The sequence below is a fragment of the Cupressus sempervirens genome, chromosome 10, assembly GCF_028749045.1.
Source record: "Cupressus sempervirens isolate cs-2001-9-10 chromosome 10, ASM2874904v1, whole genome shotgun sequence".
In the NCBI taxonomy this organism is placed as follows: domain Eukaryota; kingdom Viridiplantae; phylum Streptophyta; class Pinopsida; order Cupressales; family Cupressaceae; genus Cupressus; species Cupressus sempervirens.
In genome coordinates, this window is record NC_143127.1 from 613,594,773 (window position 1) to 613,619,724 (window position 24,952).

The 24,952-nt window shown below is 36.7% G+C and overlaps 1 protein-coding gene across 1 annotated transcript; it reads right to left on the reverse strand.

The window, feature by feature from the left end:
• Positions 1–8,443: 8,443 nt before the first annotated feature.
• Positions 8,444–9,112, reverse strand: LOC149535341 (uncharacterized). Its single transcript, XM_089806128.1, has one exon. It carries the CDS (start codon positions 9,110–9,112, stop codon positions 8,444–8,446), a length of 669 nt encoding a protein of 222 aa, XP_089662254.1.
• Between the last annotated feature and the right edge of the window lie 15,840 nt (positions 9,113–24,952).

The window sequence follows — 24,952 nt, forward strand, 5'->3', positions numbered from 1 at the left end:
AGCAAAAATATATGGAATGTAGAGCTAAGATATGACAAAATGATGAGTTATATAGAAATGAAAGAGAGGAAGATAAATACCTTGTGAAATGCAAACCTAAAAATGAGCTGCCAAATGACCTTTGAAAGGGTTAATTCTTGCTACCTAAATTGAAAACCACGCTACGGACAAATCCTTGAAATTGTTTAATGATTTGTCATGGATGACATGGATAATTAGGGGAGAAATGGATTATTAGGGGTGCACTGTAACCCTAATTAATTGTGTATGACATCGTTAATTTTAATTTTGCAAATTTTACAGAATGTCAAAAAGGGTATTTAGATCTGCATCTTGTTTGCCCATCCAAGATTTGAAACTTGCAAAATTAAGAGGTTGTTTCTTTGTTGTTGGGGAGGTTTGCCTTGGTTAAACCCCAAATTATGAATTAACCTTAAATTTAAATAAATATAGAATGCTAGCAAGTAGTAGTGATAGATCTAACATAAAAGGAATGTAAATATATGAATATGCTCTTGAATGTGGAATGTAATCAACTATGAAGATGTAATAGCTTTGACTCAACTTTAAAACCCTAGAAAGGAAATCAAAGTGATTTCAAAACCTCTAGGAATGAACGTTCTTGAAATCCTCCTTAGGAATGTATGTAGATGAATGTAGATCTTGAGTGGATGGATGTAGAAGATGCAACAAAGGATCTTGAATGCATGAAGGGAGATCTTGAATGTTGGAATAATAGATCTAACATAAACTCCTTCAATAGATTGAAAGCACGAATCCTTGATCTTTAATGGAGAAATGACTTGAGTGCCTTAAGTTCTTGAAGAATGCTTGAGAAATTGTGAGCATGAATGTTTGAACTTGAACACTTGATGATGATATGTGCAAATGAGGAAATTGAAGGGTTTATATAGAGCTTAGAATTAACTAACTCCCACATGTTGACCTTCCTAAGAATTAACACCCCAAAGGTACCTATACACAAGACCCAAAGAGGAGACCAAAATAGGTCCCAATCAGGGGTGCACTACGGCCCTAATTTGCCCATTAGGGGCACAGTACTCCCTTGATTGGTTAGGGGTGCACTATGCCTTGAAAAACAAGCCCTAGATCTTTGAAATTAGGTACAAAATTTGAGATATAGTCATTACGATGTAAACAACATATTCTAAGTGGATGGATGAAGCGAAGGGATGACCTAGGAGGATACATTCTACCTCAAGTGTAACACCATAATAGTAGGATCTTTAAAGATGATCTATTAGGTTTTACCCCAATTCCACCTAGGAGAAGGGATATAAAAGGGAAGAAAGAAGGAAAGGTGCAAGGAGATTGATGGTCTCAGATTAAATAGTACTAAAATTTCATTAAATTGGAGTGCGTCCAATTTAAGATAGTATAGATATGAAAGTGATATAAAATGAATAATGATATATGATACATGACTAACATAATGTGGTACGTGCAACTAGTACAAAGGAGTGAAAATCCTTTTGAAGGGATATGCTAACAGACATGGCCATAGAGACAAGGATTCATTTCACTTTCCATGTCCATTATGAGAGGAGATAAGAGTCTAGATAACACCTACACACTTTCTCACTTATAGTAGGAGAGCTATAGTTGACGAGAGAGCAATTGGATTAATAGGGTTGTGAACTAGAAGAGCTTCATGAGTATGAATGAAGATCTCATATTCGATTAGAGAGGAGTACTTACAAGAATCACACATATGTGTCAACTACCCAAAGAGTGGCCCCATCATCACATTATAGATTAGCAAGTTTTGGATCTCATTGTCCTATAGATGAGAGTTGATTGTACTAATTTGATATGGGACACATTTTGTATCTAGTGCCTACATGTATACCAGAATAAATTTATAATGATGATGGACATTACATGTTTTACTATTTCTGCTTGTGATTAATTTTATTTGGATAATTAATTATATAAAAGGGAAAAAATGTAAAAATATAATGATATGAGAAATAAAATGTACTTAATTTTTTTTTAAATCACATTTGAAAAGATATTAAAAAAGGAAAATTGTAAGAAAATAATATGAAAAATGAATGATTAATCACAATAGCAATGTAAATGCATAATATTAATAGGTTCTTTAAAAGGCACACCATTCATATCAACAATTGTATATACACCAAATCCATATACTTATGTAGTAATATAAGGATCTAAACAGATAAGCTAAACTTCCATTTTTCACTAGGCAAGGCATTTACATTCCTAATTTGATTCTCATAAAGAATTAAGTCACCTATCAAAAATGAGTGTTTAATCACTTTACCATTACACCTTTTGTTGATAATTTTATGATAAGCCATGATGTGTTCCAAAGCGTCGATCCATTGTTCATCTAACATTTCAAGCTCCTATGAAAGTCGCTCTTGAAAAGTGTCTTTGTCAATTATACCCTCAAAAGAAACTATCAAAGAAGGAATTTATAATTCTAAAGGCATAATTGCATCAGCTCCATAAACTAAATTATAAGGAGATGTTTCAGTCAAATTTTGAATATTAGTTTTGTAAGCCCATAAAGCATAAACTAATTGAGTGTACCAATCCTTAGCATGTTGTTTAATTGTCTTGTAAAGGATATTTCTAACAATAACCTTATCATAAGCTTCAACTTGTCCATTAGATTGAGGAAAGAAAGGATAATAAAGCAATGGAGAATGCAATATTTATTAAAAAAGACTTTAACTTCCTTATTTTAAAATTGAGCTCTATTATCTAAAATAGTAGCCACATGAATACCAAATCTAGCAATGATACTTTGAAAAATTAAATCACAAAAAACCTATGTTGTAGTAGAATGAAGAGGAATGCATTCTACCCACTTAGTAAAGTAATTTGTAGCTATAAGAATGTATGTATGTCCTTGAGAATAACAAGGAGAAATCTTTACCAATAAGATCAAAACCCCACACAATAAAAGGCCATAGAAGAAATTAAGATTTCAAAGCCATAACATGAACAAGATTATTATGGTATAGGCATTGTATACAATTCTTGAAAAAAGTGGATGAGTCATGTTCCAAAGTTTGCCAATAATATCCCATGTGAAGGAGTTTATTAACTAAGGACTTCCAACCAAAGTTCCTTGCATGGTCCAACATTAGCTTCTTGTAAAGCTATAGGGATTATAGCTTTATTAAAGCATCTAAGAAGAAGACCATAATAAGAACATTTGTAAAGAACATCAACAAGAATAATATAACGAGCTGCAAGTTTTTGGATCATACTCCTAGAATTCCTAGTTGTTGACTCAAGAAATGAAGCATCTTTAAGATATAGATAAATATGTGAATATCAGTCATCTAGATGCAAATTTCAAAAAGATACATCTAATAGGGTATTGTGTGAGATTGTGGGATCTGACAAAGTATAAATTGTGAATAAAAAATTTAACACACCTTCCCCTAAAGTGATAAGGGATGATACACCAGCCATAACATCAACATTCCTATTCTATTTTGAGGTAAGCTTTGAATAAAAAAAGGAGAAATTTTTCCAATAAGTTTATAGCTAAATGATGATACTTGGTCAATTTATCATTCTTATCTTGGTATGTGCCATTAATTCATTGCAAAAATGTGAATCATTTTTTTTTGAAAAAAGAGGGGTAAAAACTTTATTGAAACTTAGAACAAAGCAGTACAAAACAAGATAGGGCCAAAGCCCCAAAAGAATCAAAAGCCTACATCATCTCTCTCTGACTCCATTGATATCCTCTGTCAAAATCCTCTCCAATTCCTGACATAATTCCCCTGGTAATTGCTCCCACTCATCAATCCTCCAACCATCGAAGTTCCCAGAAGCCCATTTAGCCAAACTATCTGCCGCACTATTCCACTCCCTTGGGATATGGGAGTATGACACTGAATCCATCATAGCACTAATCTGTAAGATCTGTTGCACTATTAAAGACAATTGCCAACTAACATTCAAACTCTTCCTCTCAAGGAGAAGATTCACCAAAACCTAAGAATCAGATTCGCAAATCACCTTACGCCACCCAAGGGCATACACCCGCTTCAAAGCATAAAGAATAGCCAAACCTTCCATACTGTTAACAGTCTGCATTCCTTTATTGACTGAGAAAATAAAAGCCACCAAACCAGAAGAATCCCTACCAATCCCACCTATTCCAGCCGGCCCCGGATTTCCCTTGGACGAACCATCAGTATTAATTTTGAGAATGCCAGCAGGAGGAGCCATCCATTTCCCCATCCTTTGCACTTTTTGCTTCGTTTTTCTACCCCTCCTAACACAGGAAGAAACTGGAGATATTCCTTTTATTCCGAGCCTATCAACCATCGCAGCATCATCACACTTAAGTGGCAACATTATCTCACTCTTAGCCAAGACTGTTTCCTGAATCATTCCCAAAATTCTATTCCAAACTTGATGAATTTCCAAAGTTTCTCCCCGAAAAATTCTACGATTACGTTCCAGCCAGACTTGCCATAGCAAAAAGATAGGCCCAGCGTACCAAACCTCTTGCAGGAAGGGGGCCATAGAAGGAGGCCTCCCCAAACTCATCCAAAAATCTGCCAGGGAGGAGGCATGAATGCACGGGTGTTTCCAAACATTCCACCAAAGATGCCATAACTGCAGGGTGAAAGAGCACCGGAAGAACAAATGAGAAGAGTCTTCCTCCTCGCTACTGCAAAGGACACATCTCGAAGGGCCTGAGAAACCCCTTTTGCGAATATTGTCCCAGGTCAGGCATCTGTTCCGGACCAGAGTCCAAATGAAACAGTTACATTTAGGCCAAGAAAACCTACTCCAAGCTTTCTTCCACCATGGAACCTCCTCCCCCACTAGCTGTTGGGAGAGCAACTCCTGATACCCGGAGGAAACAGTATAAGCACCCTTGGGATTAGGGGACCAAGCCAACACATCATCTCCCATCAGAGCACTACAACTTCTCCTAGAAAGAATGTACAGGAGCTCAACACGCTCCACTTCAAAACCAGGAATAGGCCATTCCCTGGGGTTCTTCCAACTTGCCTCCACCAGTTGGCCATGAAGGGAAAAAGACTTAAAGTCTCGCACCCTTGACCAACCAGCATCACAAAATCTCTGAGCCAAAATGTGCAAATGAGGATATTGAGTGACAATGGGAGGATAGCCATCCCAAGCATCATACCAGAACTGTGCCTCTGAGCCACCTTTGCAAATCCAAAATAAGCCACCCTTAATAAGAGCAGCTCCTCTCTTGAGAGTATTCCAAATCATCGAACCTTTCCCACCCAAACTATACCATGGGATATCTTTTTGAGGGATACCAGGAAGATACTTCTGAGTCAAAATTCTGGCCCAAACCTGGTCTTGTTCCACACACCAATGCCAATATAATTTGGCAGCCAGGGCAGTACCAGTAAGCAGTGATTGTCGTAAACCAAGACCACCAAATTGTTTTGGTCTACAGACAACCTCCCATCTAACAAGGCTCCATTTAGTCGAAGATAAATTACCAGCCCACAAAAATTGTCTTGCAAGGGAGTCCAAGTCCTTGACAAAGCTCATCGGTGCCACCTGAACCATACTCCTATAAAGCGGAAGAGCCTGAATCACAGATTGAAGAAGCTGGACCCGACCAGCAAAGGAAAGCCAGCGGTGGGTCCAATGAGTAACTTTGACACGGAACTTGTCCAAAATATCCTACCAGGATTCTCGAGACTGCCTACCACTTGAGATCAGAATGCCAAGGTAGAGCAAAGGAAGACTTCCGATTTGGAATCTAAGAATACGAGTGATTCGCCTTTGGATAGAAAGCGGAGTGTTGAAGAAAAAAATGGATGATTTTCCTTCATTAATCAACTGTCCTGAAGCGGCCAGATAAACATCCAAAACCTTACGAATATTAGAAGCTTCACAGATGGTAGCCATGCCCATCAAAGCTGTATCATCCATAAACTGTAGGTGAGATTGCACAGGAAGACTTCCTCCCCATTGCCATCCCTGAAGGATGCCCCTTTCAACATTCTTTTTTATCAAACGACCCAAACCTTCAGCCAAAAGAAGAAACAAATAGGGAGAAAGGGGGTCACCTTGCCGTAATCCCCGAGAAGCAACAAAAAGATCAGAGTGTTCTCCATTAATCAAGACTGAAAAAGAGGTTGAATTCACACAACTCATAACCCACTAGATCCATTCCTCCGCAAAACCAAAAGCTCTCAAAACTTTTTGGAGAAATGACCAACGGACTCTATCATATGCCTTAGCCATATCCAGCTTAATGAACATTGCCTTATCTTTAGATTTGGCCATGGAATGAATAGTCTCAGTTGCCACGACCACACCATCCAATATCTGGTGGCCCGTCACAAATCCACTTTGTTCCTCAGAAATTAACAAGGGAAGCCACTTTTTTAATCTGTCGGCGATCAGCTTAGATATGATTTTATAAACAACATTGCAAAGGGAGATAGGGCGGAATTGACTTAACCGGTCAGCCCTTTCCCCTTTGGGAATGAGAGCAAGGAAGGTAGAGTTCAGGGCCCGAAGCATTTGCTTGTTCGTTTGAGATTCTTGAACAACTGCCAATAAATCTAACTAGATAATATCCCAAAATTCTTGGAAGAATTCAATCGGAAAGCCATCAGGACCCGGAGCTTTCCCTTTCTTCATCTGGAAAACAGTCCTCTCTAACTCCTCCAAAGATATGGCACTCATAAGATGCTCTTTCATTTCCAAAGAGACTAGAGAAGGGATACAAGAAAGGACTTGTGCCTCCTCAACTGAGACCCCCAGCTGTTCCTCCCTAAATAAAGAAGCAAAATATTGTACAGCTTCGCTGAAAATATCTTGAGATGAAGAGAGAACCTCACCACTATCAGTCACCAAAGTAGATATGAAATTACCATGACGCCTGGCCCTCACAGAATTGAAGAAGAAAGCAGTATTCTTATCACCTGCTTGAAGCCAGTCAATCCTAGCTTTCTGTTTCCAATAGATTTCCTCTCTCAGCTCCCACTCCTCCAAGGTTTTCAGAGCACTAGCTTCTTCCCGCAATAAATACTCTGACACCCCATCCTCCCTAATCAACCTGGTAATATCACTCAACTTAGCTTGGGCCACATATTTTTCCTGAAACATATTTCCAAAGCTATACCTGTTCCATCGTTTAAGCTGATACTTGACATATTGAAGGAGTTTAGCAAAAATATACATAGCTGTACCAAAGGTAGGTCTGCCAACCCTCCACCACTCAGCCACACAACCATATAGATCTGGGTCCCTCAACCACATGAGCTGGAATTTAAAAGGAGACTTCTGAGGTGGCCGATTCGAAGAGATAGATAACTTAATGGGCCAATGATCCGACCCTCTCCAATCTAATATCTCAGATTTGGATGACCACAATCCACCCACCCAAAAATAGGACACCATGAACCGGTCTAATCGTTCAGCAATGCAACTATCTCCTGTCCTTCTATTATTCCAGGTGAACTGGCCATTACTAGGCTTAATATCCACGAGATTGAGAGCCAAGATATTATCCCGTAGAAGCACAGAAGATGGCTCAAGTCTTGCAATACCCCCCCATTTTTCAGAGAGATCCAAAATAGCATTAAAGTCACCAGCAATAATCCATGGCAGATAAGGAAAAAGGCCACGAACAAAATGAATATTATTCCATGTAAGAGTCTTACCTTGGAATTCAACTGGAGCATAAACATTGGAAAAAAGAACCGACTCACCCGACTCATGGCATAGAGAGACCAAGGATAAGGAGGACCTAAATGAAATCCACCATAGAGGCTGGATTTTGCGTGGGTTCCATAAGCATGCCACACCCCCAGAAGATCCCTGAGCTGCAATGCACTGACATTGCCCGTTCTTCCATAATTTAGGAGCTATACTCATCATACCTTCAACCGAAACCTTGGTCTCCTGCAGAAAAAGAACATCAGGAGAATGACTTCTAACCAATTCTCGAACAGCTTTTTGTCTAGGGCCATTGTTCAAGCCCCTTGCATTCCATGAAATAACAATCATTTTGGGGGGGCCGGGAAATGGGAGTCCAAAGTCTTGACAGATCCTGACTCCACCAAATTCTCCCCAATCATCTTAATCTTCTCTATGTCCTTCTTGCGCCCACCTTTGCCACTTTTCTCATAGACCCCCTTCTTGGCATCCTTCTGAAGAATACCCAAATGAGGAGAAGATTTACCACGCTTTTCCATTTCAGAGACAATGTTTCGGATTGGAAGGGCAGCCCCCACTTCTCCTTGACCCAAACCATCATTTGATCCCAAAAGCACCTGAACCTCTGCCTGCCCCTCTGTGACCATAGGCATTGCGGGTTCCACCTGTGGAGCAGGTAGGGGAATGGTAGAACCAATCTCCAAGTCAGACTCCACACCAATATGGTCCATACTGGTAAGACCTATAATGCCTTCATGCTGTCCTAATTCATCCAGGACCTCAAATCTGTTAAGGTATCCTCCTCTTGTCTCTCCATCAGAGTTCTCTTCTGTCCTCTATTACGGTTCCTAGCCTTAACCTGAACAAAACCCTCAGCATCCTTACCCCCACCAGAGGTTGGCTTCTTCCCCTTATCAACACTTGGAATGATGCGAGAAGGAGATGGAGGTTGCTGATCCATTGGTTTAGCCTTCGGACACCTATGCAGCAGGTGGCCGTACTCATGACACAGACGACATCGAAAAGGAAGGGTCTCATAATCCAACTGCTGCACCCAAGAATGTGAACCTGCATGCATCTCTATCTCATCTGGCAATGGTCTGCTCAAATCGAGCTCCACACAAATTCGAGCAAAGGTCATCACCCGCTTTCCCAGGGTTTGAGTTGAAGGCCCCACTGGTTTCCCCAACATCGATGCGAGCATATAAAGAACATCTTCCCGACAACACTCAATTGGAAATCTGGGAAGCCTAACCCACACTGGGACTCGATTTGGAAGCTCCTCAGAGGGGTTAAAACCTGCATGCCAAGGTTTGACGAATAGCCCAACCTGGTTGTAAAAATAGGGTCCGCCTTCAAAAACCCTATTCCGATCAGCCATGCAGGTGAATGTAACCATAAAAAAGTTATTTGCAAGCAGCGTGACCTCCATTTCCCCCTCTGGGTCCTAGACTCTTCGGGCCCAGTTCTCCAAAAATTGAAGGGATACTCTTAAGCCTAGGAATTTGCAATACAGTGAGTGCTTTGTATAATATTCGACATCTTCCACAATCATTTCATATGGGATCAACAATTTAGGTCTTTCTTTGCATCGTTCAAGGCACCCGTTAATCTTCGTGATGCGAGATCCTCCAGACGGATTTGATTCTGTAGCCCCTGAGCTCTGAGAATATAGAACATTATCAAACATCCTTGCCCCTTGATTTGGCAGATGCATGTCCTCCACATCATGTAAAGTGGTGTCAGGTGTAACCAAAGATGGCTCACCCCGAGCCATGTCTTCGCAGACCTGGAATGGTCGTCGCTGTGGACCGCAGAACAGGCACCCCACGATTTAGTGCCCCACAGCCCGCATGCAAATGAAAAATTCGGTCATCCTTCCAAAGACCCCCAATCCGCAACCAACCCTCCTCTACGCAGGCAAACAACCGCCCACCGCAGCTACACGCACAGAAAATAGAGGAACGAGCTAGGGCACGGCTGCCCTAGCTCGGCACCAAAATGCAGACACACGCCATCCTCATTGAATCATCAAAGATATTAAAGTGTTTGACTTATATAGACAAAGCCAACTTAAATCTAGTGATGAGGGTTTCATACTCAACAATATTATTGGTCCAATAGAAAGTGAGTTTATAAGATAAGGGAATAGGCTTCCTAGATGGGGATCTCAGTATAACACCTGATTTGGATCCAGTCTGAAATATATATCCATCAAAGTATAACTCCCATGTTTCATCCATATCAATAGGTAAAACATACTTTTCAGAAAACTCAATTGATTATGGTGTAGAAATAAGAGAAGGAGCCTCATCCAAATGGTTAGTGGAGGCTTGCCCTTTGATACAAATATGAGAAATTAATTTAAAGTCAAAGTCTATCAAGAGCATGACCCATTTAGAAAGTCATCATGATAAATCAGTATTTGAAAAGTGATGCTTCGAAGGATCAAACTTCACATAAACATCATCTTATGCATTAAGAAGACAATGTGTGAGTTTCTAACAAGCAAAAACTAAAGTGAGACATTGTTTCTCAATCGCAATGTAACATATTTTGTAATCAATCAATGTGTAACTTAGGTAATAAACATGATGTTAGGGTTTGATAGATGCAAAATAATATAAGAATAAACAATTATATGTAGAGAAAACAAAAGAAAACATAAAGAACATAGAAAACACATAGATTTAATCTGGTTTACACAAAACCTAGGCTATGTCCACATACACAACCTTCAACCTTTCTACTATCAAGAAAAAAAATTCACCAATATTACAATGCATTATGCATCTCAACCACTTATAACAGTGTTTTAGGGAAACTTCTGAAATTAACCATTTTTGGGTTTTAACAATGTTATCGATTTTCTTTTCCCGAAAAAGTACAAAAAAGTCTATCATTTTGGTGAGACAACTACTTAGTTTGGTTTGAATCTATCATTTGTTTGATTGATGAAGAGGATTTGAAAAGAAAGGATAATAAGGGAACCTAGAGAAAGGTTGAGTTATATGGTGTATAAAAGGAGCACTAAGACCAAGCAACACTTTGATGATATAGTGCATTGTTTATCTACTCAAGGCTAAGTAAAGAAATGTGTCTACCAAGCCTGACCAAGAAAAAAATGCAAGATAAGAAAAGTTAGTGTAGACAGAGCTAGAAAATTAGTTGAAGTCAAACAGTAAGTTTAGCATGTGTCGAGCAAGAGAAATCTAGTTGGTGTTGAGTGAAGAAATTTAGTAAGTGTTGAGCCCTAGTAAAGACTTAGTGGATTTTGAGCAACCCAATGTTGGCTGAGCATCAAAAGACAATGTTTGTTGAGCAAACATAGTGTTATTTCCAAGTGATAGTAAAATGTGTTAGATCAAAGATTTGATGAATCTGAGCTAACAAAGTTGATTTCTTGAATAATTTGAAGCATGTGGAAGATAACTATGATGAGATGGTGACATAGAATTCAAGATAAACCATTTAGAGGTGAATTCAAAGAGGATTAAAGATGAAGTTTTTAGAAGGGAACAAAATAGAAAGATGGGTAGATTCAATGAATCTGACTTAACCCTAGAATGGACGATTGTGGTTAAGTGACAAAAGACCTAAATTCTCTATATAAGGAGATAGCATGCTAGAAGCAACTAGTGTCATGTGAGAAAACCTAAGAAAGACAAGAAGTCTAGGGTGTTGCTTCATCTGGTAGCCAAATGAAAGAGTATGCAATTGGAAAAAAAAGCAAGAAGGATTAAGGTGATGAATGCTTGAAGGGTGAACAAGTTGTCAGAGATGAAAAGGATAAATGCCAAGTGAAATGGAGGACTGAATATGAGATCTATAATCTACAAGTGAGTTTTTATTGTTATTAGATCAAGTCCTGCTATTACTCTCTAATAATTATATCTATTTGGATAAATCCTTTGGACTAAGGTCGACCTAACAGTAATCATTAAATCCTCTAATAAGGTGACATTCTAATGGAATGTTATAAAGTCCTCTAACAAGGCTCACTCTTAATAGGGTGATTGAAATCCTTTAACCAGGTCACATTTAACAGTGTGCATTGTAACCTTTAACGGGGTTAGCTCCTCATAGGGCTCACTTCAAAAGAGTGAAAATTGGTAGCATGTTACTTGTGGTTATTCCCAAATTAGGTTTACATGTAAAATCCTTGTGTCAAAATGTGTGATTGATTCTGTGGTATTTCATGTTTATATTTTTGCAAAGTTATTTTGACCTAGGACAACAATATGCATATATTTAAGATAATGAATGATCAATGCATGTATAAATATAAGTTGAGGTACTGAAAAGTTTTATTTGTATATTTGGACCTTGGATAACTGATTCCCCCCTAGTTATTCCAAAGTATTCCAATAATTGGTATTAAAGCACCAAGTGCTTGAGAGAAAGTTTGAAGGTACTTAAAGCTAAAGATCGAGATGTACAGAAAGGAGGTGCCCAAGTTAAACAAGGAAAAATTTCTTACATGGCAATGTTTGATGAAGCTACATTTAGGAAGTCTTGGAGTTTATGTACAGTCAACTATCACCACTAAGCATGTAGATCCAACTAAAGCCCCGACTACTAAACAATTAAAACAGAAGAAGGAACAGAATTAGGCAATATTGGAGATTGCATCTACCTTAAGCTACTCAGAGTTTAATGACATCAAATGATGTGATTCTGCTAAGAAGATGTAGAATGCCCTACATAAGATTTATGGAGGAGACAAGAATGTGCTGAAAGCCAAAGCTGAAAGTCTCAGAGGGAAATTTGATGAAATGAGAATGCAAGAAGGTGAGACTATAGTCCAATATTGTGCAAGGATCAAAGATATTGTTAATGGAATTCAAAGATCTGATGGATAGATTGAAGATGAGACTATGATCAACAAAGTATTGAGAACCCTGATGCCTATCTATGCTATTAGAGTCTCTACTATACAAGAACTAAGGTTTACTCCTGATAGAAATCTGACCCTTGAAGGACTAGTTGGTAGACTCGCTACTTTTGAACTTTCAAATTTTAATAATTTCAAATCTAAGAATGTTGAATCTTCTTTCAAAGCTAAGATGACACTAAAAAAACCTAGAGATAAGAAAAAGAAAAAGGTCAAACCTATTTCTAGTGATAGTGATATAGATCATGAAGAGCTAGAAGAACTAGAAGCATTGTTGGCTAGAAAATTTCATAGAGGCAAAGGAAAATACAAAGGAAAGTTACCTATCATATACTTTAACTGTAATGAGGTTGGTCATATTGCAGCAAGATATCCTAAAAAGTCAAACAACAAGAATGAAGACAAATTCAAAGGTAGAAAAGATGGCAATAACAAAGGTTACAAGGACAAGGGAAAGAAGGCTTGTTACATTGCTAAAGAAGAATCCAATGATGAATCTAAAGATTGTGTTGATGAAGTTGTCTATGTTGGTACGAAAGATGATTCTAGTGAAGATGAGGCAACTACATTGATATATTATGTGAACAAAAATGATAGATGGATCATTGATAGTGGATGTTCACATCACATGACTAGAGGTAAAAGTTAGTTTATTACCCTTGATTACTACAATGGAAATAATGTTAGGTTTGGTAATGAGGCACCCTATCTAATAAAAAGAAAAGGATCAATAAGATTGATAGAAAAGATCACGTGTAACGATGCTTACTATGTGGAAGGATTTAACTATAATTTATTGAGTGTGTCACAATTGAATAGTTCAGGATGCAAAGTTGAATTTGATAAGAAAAAGGCTAAGATCTATGACATTGATGGAAAACTAATTGGAAGTGGAAATCAGACTAGAGGTAATCTATTTTATCTTGACATGATTGATGCTACTTGTCTTGTTGTACAATTTGATGATGTATGGCTATGGAAAAAAAGGTTATGTCATTTAAATTTTGATAATTTGGTTAGTATCAGTAAGATGAAAAGAGTCAGAGATTTCCCAAAATTGAAGAAACCTGATAATGCAATTTGCAAACAATGTCTGTTAGGCAAGATGAAAAAGCCTAGTTTTAAAAGTAAGACTCATACTTCAAAAGAAATTATGGAATTAGTTCATACTAATTTATGTAGACCAATTAATGTGTAAAGCTACAAAGATGACAAGTACGTTATCGTATTTGTTGATGATTACTCAAGAATGATGATAATAATGTTTTAAAAAAGAAAAATAGATGCTTTTCAAATGTTTAAGTGGTATCTGGAAAGAGTTGGAATGGAAATTGATAAAATCTTGAAATGTTTGAGATCTGAAAGAGGTGGAGAGTTTACATCAAATGAATTTGAAAACTTTTGCAATGACGGAGGAATAAAGAGACAAGCTTCTACACTTAGGACCCCTCCACAAAATGGGATTGGTAAAAGGAGGAACGAATCTATAATGGATTATGCTAGAATATTGATGATGGCGAAGAATGTTGCTTTAAAATACTAGAGAGAAGCTATCAATACAACTGTCTATACATTGAACTGTGTACAAGTCAAGAAAGGTACAAATTCCACACCATTTGAATTATGGTATGGATACTAACCCAATGTGAAATATTTTAAGGTATTTGGAAGCAAGTGTTACATTCTTAAGTACAACATAAATGGTAAACTTGATGTTAAAAGTGAAGAAGGTATATTCCTAGGCAATTCCATAAGAAGTAAAGCTTATAAGTGTTTAGATACTAACATTGACAAAGTTGTGGAAAGTACAAATGTAAAGTTTGATGAATATACAGAAATGGATGAAGATGAACCAAAGAAGGAACCTAAAAATTATAGAGCCTTTATGTACTACTATGAAGACATGTTTGTTGATGCTAATAATTCTACAAACCAAGTTGTTAATCAAAAAGAATTAGTGCCTATTGAGTCACATATAATAGATGTTGAGTTGCAATCAAAAGTTGAGGTACATTATGATACTAAGATCAATTTACATGAGAGGAATATCGAGTTACCTGATAGAGATTTGCATAGTGAATCTGAAATTGAACTTCATGAAAGACCCAATATAGAAAGGAGAGTTAGGCCAAGGCTGTCAAAGTATGCTAAAAGACATCACCCTATTGGAAAAATTATTGGAGATAAAGAAGATAAAAAAATGACAAGGAATAGGTTATGACACATGTTTATTAAGCATTCATGAGCCTAAGTCAATGAAGGATGCATTAGAAAATGAAGACTGAAATCAAGCCATGAAAGAAGAAATTGATCAGGTTAAGAAGAACAAAACATGGACACTTGTACCTATAATACATAACAAGAATGTGATTGGAACCAAGTGGGTGTACAAAAAAAAACTGGATGATAATGGTGAAGTCACAAGGAATAAGGAAAGATTAGTTTGCAAAGGGTATGCATAAGAAGAGGGAATTGATTATGGAGAGACATTTTCCCCAGTTGTAAGATTGGAAGGATTAAGAACTTTGATTGCTTAATTTTTTTACAAAGGTTTTAAAGTTTATCTAATGGATGTTAAATTAGTATTTCTAAATGGTATACTGGAAGAGGAGGTTTACATAGAACAACCTGAAGGATTTGTTGATCCGAAAAATAAGAAGATGGTGTGTAGATTGCACAAAAATTTATATAGTTTAAAGCAAGCTCCCAGAGCATGGTATGCAAGATTACATAACTATATTGTGAAGATTGAATTTGAGAAGACTGATGACAACAAAAATTTGTACTTGAAGATAGAATGAGGTAAAGGAATTTTACTAGCTAAAATATTTTTTGATGATATCATAATTGGAGGAAAAAATGCATTGTGTAAGACATTTACAAATGAAATGAAGAAAGAGTTCGAGATGTCTATGTTTGGAGAAATAAAGTTCTTTGTTAGACTGTAAGTATATAAGATGAAATATGATATTTACATCACTCAATCCAAGACCATGAAGGAAATCTTTAAAAAAATTGCTATGGAAGATTCAAAACTTGTTAGTACTCCTATGGTGATAGGAAAAAAACTATCCAAAATTGGTGATTTTGCCGAAGTCAATCAAACATTGTACAAGTCTACGATTGGAAAATTACAATATGTAGTTCATAGAAGACCTAAAATTGCACTACCTATTGATATTTTTTAAGGTTTTCTACAAATCCTAAGGAGTATCATTTAATGGTTGTTAAAAGGATTATGAGATACTTGAAAGGAATAGAAGACTATGGTCTATACTACAAGAAAAATGACAAGTTTAAATTGAGAGCCTATACAAATGTTGATTGGGATGGAAACATTGATGACATAAAAAGTACAAGTGGTGGAGAATTTTTCTTAGGAAAAAGATTGGTTGCGTAGATTGGCAAGAAACAAAATTGGATATCACAATCTACTGTTGAAGCTGAATATGTGGATGTTATAGTGAATTGCACAAATGTGGTATGGATCACATAGTTATTCAAAGGAATGAAGGAGAAAATTACTAAACTTGTGGTATTCTACCATGACAATACAAGTGCTACAAACATGTCAAAGGACCTTGTGATGCACATAAAGACAAAACACATTGCGATAAAGTATCATTACTTGAGAGAGTTGGTTCAAGACAAAGAAGTGAGAACAAAATATGTGAATACAAAAGAACAGATAGCTGATATATTCACAAAGGCTTTACCTAAGGATGCACATGAATATCTTAGAGGTAAAATAGGGTTGATACCCCTATCCAAAGCTACCTAAGAAGTAAGAGTAGTGCCCTCTATCAACTGAGTTGAATGACATCCTACAACTTGATATAGTGGATCTTACTTTAGGATTTTCCTGAAGTAAAGAAGGAACTAAAATAGAAGATCTATGGTCACATGCAAGGTGACAGAGGGAGAACCTGAATTGATTATATCTACATGCATATAGATGACAAGTCTTTGGCATTATTATCAAAGAGGGAGAAAGACAGAGAGCTTACCAAGAATATATTAAAGGAGATATAACAAAATCAAGGAGATATCAGAGAGAGATCAAATTAGAGGAAGATACACAAACTAACAGAGGGAGAGATTTCAATATAAGGTATTAAGTTTCTTTTTGGTATTGTTGTTGGTATTGGTTTGTCATCAATGCTAAAGAGGGAGATTGTTGAAATGAAGAAGATTATTGAACCTATCATGGAACAATCATTATTTTGTCATTGATGTCAAACCTACTACTTTTTGGTGAGACAATTGCTTACTTCAGTCTAAATTTTATCATTTATTTGATTGATGAAGAGGATTTAAAAAGGATAACAAGAGAACCTAGAGAAAGGTTGATTTATATGGTGTATAAAAGGAGCACTAATACCAAGCAAGACTTTGATGATATAGTGTATTGTTTGTCTACTCAAGGTTAAGTAAAGAAATGTGTCTGCTAAGCCTAACCGAGCAAATAGTACAAATCGAGAAAAGTTAGTGTAGGCCATGTAGAAAATTAGTTGAAGTTGAGTAGTAAGTTCAGCATGTGTTGAGCAAAAGAAATCTAGTTGGTTCTGAGTGAAGAAAGTTAGTAAGTGTCAAGCACCAATAAAGACTTAGTGGATGACAAGTGTTGCCCTACACATTTTCACAATGTGCAATATTGTTAGCCAAGAGTCCTCTTTGTAAATTGAAGTCAAACTTGAAGTTTTAACCCACTTCAAGTTCAAGTTCATCTCCACCCACTTCTCGTCACCTCAACAAGGTCTTTACCCATTAAACCAAGTCCATATGCTCGAAGTTGAAGTTAAAGTTGAAGTCAGAGTTGATTCGAAACTTCAACATCAACTTTGACTTAGTGGTTTTTTGATGTTGATTTTTTTCTCATAGGTTATATATTAAGAAATCATGAACTCATTTGCAAGGCAAGAAATGGGTCCCACCCAGTGGAGATTTTAATAACATAAAAGGCAATAAATATAACAGCTATGAAAAATCATGCTGAAGTACAGTTGCTTTTATGGGAAAATGTGGCATTTAGATTTTGTGATATCATGAGATGTAGAGCTACGTGTAGATTTGATGGGCACTAATTACAAACAACCTTGCAAGTCTTGCCAGGTACAAGTGACATGGATTTGTAAATAATTTTGCTTGTTCATATCTATCCTAATATTTTCAAGAAATCATTTCCTACAATTACCCATCTGGCTTGCATAATTGTTCATTTAATCATTTTGAGCTCTCAGCGTCAATTGGTAAGCAAGAGAAGTGGGAGGTTAGGCTCTGTCAAGAACTGTAAGTGCATTATCCTTTACTCTATCATTTTTGTGCCTAGTTTTCATTTAGCTACTTCTATTTATCTCTGTAAATCTTTCATCTTTCAAATTAAACCATGACGCTTTTTGGCCCTAAGATGTCTAAGCTAGAAAATCCATGCCTCTTAAGTTCCCTCCCCAAAATTTGGGATACTTTCCTAGTAAATAAGAATCCAGCTGATATAGTCGAGCAGGCAAAAAAAGTCTAGTCTGGGCCCATCCATTAGAAATTAGCCAATAGCAGGCTACTCGAAGCCACCACCTTCCCATCAGCAACAGAGTGTCTAGAATTGGTTGTTGAAAGTGCAAATCACTATGACCCTAGTACCAAGTGCATAAAGAAGGCTTTCGGGGAGGTATTAGTTAGGACAAATGGGGTTAGTGTTAGTTTGGCTCTGAGAATTCCTCACAAATAACTTGATGAGCCTTGGACATTTGAGGAAGTAGAACACCTATATAGTGATAGAAAGAAGGTTTATGGTTCTATTGTGGCATAGGCTAGCTTATGAAACCAGCTAAAGGAGGCTCAAGATTGCCCAAACCCTTAACTATTGAGCATTTCATTAGGGAGATTGCGAATATTGTGTTAATTTTAAATAGAGTCAAGGATAATGACCACACCTTCCATTAGGACAGCTAGATGTACCTCTTTGTTCAAAATATTTTTGAGGGTGAAAAATTCATTGACTGGGCTAATTTAATAGCTAAAAATTTACATAATGGTCTCATATCTGTGTGAAGTTTTAGCTCATTCTTTCTGTCCTCCTTCTTAATCTAAATTTTTAGCAACATCTACGGAATGGGAGGGGCTTCCACACATGCCCTGGACCAATGAAATGACCATCTATCAGTACTACAAAGATCTCCAAGCAACTAAATTTTGGAAAGAATTTAGGAGGGTTAATGATGTATTCCTAGGGAGATTAGTATTTGAGCTCCAAGGACATGAAAATCATAGGTTATCAGAAGAATCAATGCAAGCCATCAAGATTTATGGCTATTTCTATATTTAGTTTCCTAAATTTATGTATCTCAAAGTTGGAGGTTTTTCTAGTGAACCTCTTAGTTTGCTATGCTATTGTTTAGAAAATATTGTCTTATCTGAGATATGTAGGCAATTTATTTCTGTGATAGAGTCTCCTAAACTAAAAAGTCATTTTCTTCCATATTTCCCATTGATAGTGGCCAGTATAGATGCTCAAACTTCAAGCAAGCTATGTCAACAAAAAATACATTGTCTTGCTTATGCCTCAAACCCTACTCTCCTAGAGAGGATTTTGGTTATATAGGTTTTGCTAGGGATAATTTCAAGCATGCATCTTCACTACTCTATGTTCCATATTTGGAAGATTATTGGGCCAATTGTCCTAATGATTTTGAACTTAGAAAAAGATTATGGTCTAGGTTGACAGTTAGCCAGATTAACATGTTTAAGGTTAACAACCTCAGCACCCATGAGATAACAGAAGATGAAGTTGAAGAAGTGATTGAACCATTTTATGTTGATCAAATTGAATGCATGCCTATCTTTGAAATTGATTAGATTAGAAGGGAAGAGGATGATCTACTCTCCTGTACCTAAGAAGTGTTGAGAAGAATTGAAAAATGGTTGAAGTCAAAGAGTGTTGAAACAACTACCCCTAGGGCCCCAGAGAAATACTCAAGAGCCAAACATAAAAAGGTACACTCAAAGCCAAAGGCCATAACTAACCCAAGTATTGATGATCTTGTTATAAGTTCTCTTGAAGTTGAAGCTGAAGTAACTTTGCAACCACTTCAACTTCAAGCTCATAAAGAGGTGCCAAAGTTTAGAAGGGTAACTCAATCAAGTACTAAGAAAGCAATGCCAAGCAAAGGAAAGGACACAATGACAGTTAACCTAGATCCTGCCAAAAAAAAGTCAAATCCAGAGTAATCTTCTGGTTCTCCCATGATCGATAATACACCAAATCTTGAAAGGTTACCTAAAAGCATTGGTACTCAAGCAACCCTCACCTTAACTAAAAGTTCTCCCATGAAAGGCAATGACCTTGTAATGCCCAAGTAGATGGAAACCTCCATCAAGAAGAAAATAAGCTTGGTACCCTTGTCAATGCCTATCGATGACTTGGTTAGCAAGTGCCTAGGAAAGTCTTCCAAAACCAAGAAAGCTAGAACAAAATCATGGATAAAGTTAGAGAAAAGTTTAGGACATTGGTCAGTTGAGGTAGCCAAACCACTAGAAGACAGTTTGCATGAGGACCTCACTCCTCAAGATTATCAAGTATCATGGATTGATCTTGGAAAGGGGAGTCGTGCAGTGGATATGAAATTTTTGAAGCCTGAAACAAAAATATTGTAGACATGGTCTAGAAGGATGCTTAGGATAAACAAGAAATGAAAGAAGCAATGAGGAGTATGGAACAATATATCAACACTTTCCTACACCCAGAACCCAAACCTTTGAATGAGATGTCAACAATTGTAGATGTATCTTCTTTGGCCAACCAAAAGTTTGTAGACAATTTGCATAAATGTAAAGCTGTTACAAAAATGTCTTGAAGAATGGTTTCAATTTGTCTTAAGTGAAACTATGAAGCAGAAAGCCTTCTGGACAAGGCTTCAAAAGAAATTGTTATCATCATCAAGAAGGTGGAGACAAATAATGAAGGCTTTGAGAAAGAAAGAAACAATTGGGTAAAAGTGGTGCTCTGGGTAGAGGAAATTCAAGGATTTGGATTACAAATATTCTAAGTTGAATGCCCTGTGGCTAGTCTGGATGATAAAACTCTGTATGTGATTAAAGATTGTATCGAATGGAGGAATGAGACACTGGTCTAGGTAGCAAGTGAAATCAAAGTAATCTTGGATGGTCTTAAGCTTGTTGATGAAATAATCTAAGGTGATTTGAAATGGTTCAAAAAGCATTACATGAGTAATAAAAGTGAATCTGTAGCCCCTGTGGAAGAATTGATAAATGAATTCCAAAAGAAATTCCAAGAGATTCATGAGAAGAAAGTGCCATGTAGATGGGATTTTCCAAATGTCACCCATACTAAAGCTATGTTGATAATAAACCTAAAACATTTGGAGATGCATGAAGAAAAGGTAGCAAAACTGAAGAGGAAAAAGGAAGTTTGGAAGTAGAGGATTGTGTACATTAGCTTACCTCATCAATCAGTTATCTCTAGATTTGCCACTACCTAAAAAACATGGAAGGCTGGAAGAGTCGTGACTGGTGTTGACAGGTCCTCCTGACATGGGACATGTTCATTAGGTGGCTACATTTTTATTTTCTCTTGTTTTATTTCTTTTATGCAATTCAGTTAACACAGTTGTGTTAACTAAGAGACAATTTACTCCTAGTGGGGTAATTTTGGATAACTATCCAGCCCTATGCCATATAAATATGTAATAGATAATGTCTAATAGGGTTAATCTCTCTATGGACCTAAAACATAAATACTTTCATTTTGATATTCTGCACTTTGAAATTTGAATAGAATACATTTTGGATTAGTAGCAATTAAAGTAAAATTCTATAGTGTTAGTTGTTGAAGCTTTGTGAAGTAGATACTATTGTCTGCTTTATGATGATTTGCATTCTTGAGGGTGTATGATTATGTGGGAGTGAAGTTACATTTGCTGTGTATCCTAGAATTATCTGTTTTAAATCTTGAAGGTCATGGGAGGTGGAATTTGTATTACTTCATTAGTTATCCTTTGTTTTAACATTCGATCATGTGATTGATACTGATTATTAAAATCAAATGGTTTTTTAGTATTCACATTTACCTTGAATTCATGAGATAACTTAAAGATTTTCAGTATTTTTCAGTAAAATACTTATTGAGAAGATTTTCCCTCAATAGAGGATTTAATGATTATCTTTTCATAAAAGGTAGTTGTACCTTGTATAACATAAAGCCAATCTCAAGCAGAGAATTCCTTATCTATCATTAGGAATTCAATTTGTTAGTATGCAAGTATCTTTTCTTTAGAATTTGTCAAAATCTTGGGAAAAACTGTTTACTAACAATTTTGTTGACTCCACTAGGGAATAACTTAAAAGACAAAATTTTCTTTTCTTTTAGGTTTCCAATAGATTACATGGTTTTTGGAAATGGTACTTCCTAACTACAATTAGTTTCCTATTCTACAACCAAACCTAGGATTTCAAGATACACAAGAAGATATTGTCTTTGACCTGAACTCTTGTGCCTGGGTTAACCAAATCAATAAATAACAATATCTCCAAGTGCAATTGGTATTGGAAAGAGAAGAAGAAATAATAGAGAGGATTAGAGGGATTCTAGTAGTGCAAGAAAGAGCCATGGTAGAAAGGGTTGCCCATGTAAACAATTGATTAAGATCATATTAAAATTTTCACCCTAGCTAAAAAAAAGGTATACACGGACTAATAGATTTTTAGGTCTTGTGGATGAAGATTTTGAAGCTCTAGCCAAAATTGACTTCAAGCCTGACCTCTCTTTGAAAAAGGAACAAAGCCAAAACCATCAACATATCATCATCCCCTACTAAGAGCAATATTCCTTTTCTTTCTATGCAATCCCTAATCATCCCTGGAATCTTGATCCGTTTTGCTATTATCATCCTACCTATTAGTTTTAGATTACCAGGAATGACTCACAATCAACCCTAGGGTGCTATGATAAAACCTCTATAGCTTGCAGGAAACCTAGGTAGATTACCTAAAGGAGCAAGAGAAATCCTCCCTAAATTTAGTGGAGATGGGAAAAGATCACCTGAAGAATATCTAAACGCTTTTAAAAACAACATGTGGAGTTTTGGCTATAGCAACAAAATATGTTTTCATAAGGTTTTTCATTCAAACCTAAATAGATTTAGTAGCTGATTGGTTTCATCATTTTCCCAATGCATCAATCACCTCTTGGGATACTATGAAAAATGCTTTTGAGGCTAGATTCAAAGGAGTTGAAGATGAAAATTCTTTGCTCCTACAATTAAGTTAGATGAAAAAGGAAATAAATGTGCCCATGCATGAATTTGTAGCCAGATTTAATAAAGCCTTGCATAAAATACCCACAACTAGCACACCTAATGATGAGAATCAAAAAGGTTTCTTTTTGAATGCAATGCCCCCAAACATCACTTTTCCCATGAAAAGAGCTAACCCTCCCACACTTGCAACATCTCAAACTCTTGCTATAGAATTAGAAGATGATCTTATTATAACTGGCAAGTGGAAGAAAGATGTGCAAATACCAAATTCTCAACCTTCAACATCATCATCTTCCAATAATGTGCTCATCCAAAAGCTAGTTAATGACCTTTTGGTGGTAAAGAAGCAACTCCCTAAAGCTTGATTTCCTTATCAAGACATTCCAAGGAAATATCCCAATCATAATGCTCCTACCCAAGGGAAACAATTTACCCTACCTCCAAGTCAACAAAGATTGCAAATTGAGTCTCCTCCCAGCAAGACCAACATGTGTGCTTTTCACCTCACTAATAAACATGAAGGAGTCACATGTCTCACATGAGCAACTTGAAGCTAAGAAAGTAGCCATGGCAAATATAACAATAGAGGAAGAGTCTTTCGAAGGACCTGGTGACTCTGTAAGTTACTACCTTGAATATGAATCTATTTCTAATAGAGGCAGTGACATTCTTTTAACTTTGGAAGAGGCTTCATGTTCAATTCTGACCAAAGGGAAGAGAGCTGCCAAAATTGATTCTCAATCCAAGAACACTACAATTCCTGCTCAAGCAAAGGATTGCAAAGCCAGAGGGGAAAGTGAAAGTAAGTCATCAGAAATGTAGGCTCCTATTACCCAAAGTCTGAAAAGGTTTGATATTGACTCTGCGTTTGATATAGTTGAGTTTTGTAAAGCATCTAGAATTCAAATATCTCCTATAGAATAGTTGAGAATGAACCCCGATGAACTCAATAAGTTGATTGAATACGTCCACCAATCTTCACTAGATATGTCTACTAAACAGACAAATAAAGTCTTTGTTAGTGAAGAAGTATCCACTAAGTAGACGAGAAAAATCCCTGTCAATGAAGAATCCAAAACTCCAAAACTAAATCACCATAAGGACCTGATCCAACCTAATAAAGTCAGCCCTGAGTTACCTTACCATGGAAAACCTAATCCTTTTTATGTATCTTTTTTTCTCCATGGTTTTAAATTAAGAAACTGTATTATTGACTCTAGCACATTTGATAATATAATGCCAGCTGTAGTGACAAAAGCCATTGATTTGCCTCTCACTAAGACTTTTGGCAAGTACTATTGAATGGGTTTCGAGCAGGTACCCTTAATATGCCAAATCAAAGATGCCCAAGTTTCTTTAGCATCCTTCCCTAAGAGGAGAATAAAACTTACTATCCTAGTAGCTGACATCCCTACTAGCTATGGCGTGCTCCTTAGCAAAACCTTTTGTCAAGATTTGGGAGGTGAAGTTAAAATGGATTGGTCCCAAGCTATCATACCCATAGGGAAAGAGAAAGTAACCCTGCTCCCTAAAACCAAGTCTAAGTACACAATTTTCCCATCTGATGACCCGAGGTATCAAATCCATTATCAAGAAATAGATTTTGCTAATTAGTTGATTATGTTTGAAAATGAAGAAATAGGTATGTGGTCAAAAGATATAGATTCCCCTTGGATGTTGGAATTTGATGGAAGCTACTACTCAAGTGGGTTCAGGGATAGTGTTGTATTGGTATCTCCCACAGGTCAAACTTTTTCCTCTTCTTTCAAGTTAGCTTTTGAAAATATGAATAATACAACAAAGTATGAAGCTTTACTCCTGGGACTAGAAGAGGTGAAAAAGAAGAATATGTTGGAAATGATTGAAAAGATCATGAGGAAAATTGCTGGAATGATCATATGGAACTGGTAAATAATGTTCTCAATCATTGTTTTGTCATTGATGTCAAACTTGCTACTTGCAGGAATGACAATTGCTTTAGTGATCCAAATACTATCAAGTGGTTGATTGACATTGAGGAGGCAATCAATAAGCTGTACCTAGAACACCTAGAGAAAGGTTGAAGTTATGATGTTGGAATGAAGTAGAAGGATCAGCTAAGTCATTG

Excerpts from the sequence above, each read along its gene's own strand:
- LOC149535341 (XM_089806128.1), bottom strand. The coding sequence starts at position 9,112 with ATGGAGGTCACGCTGCTTGCAAATAACTTTTTTATGGTTACATTCACC.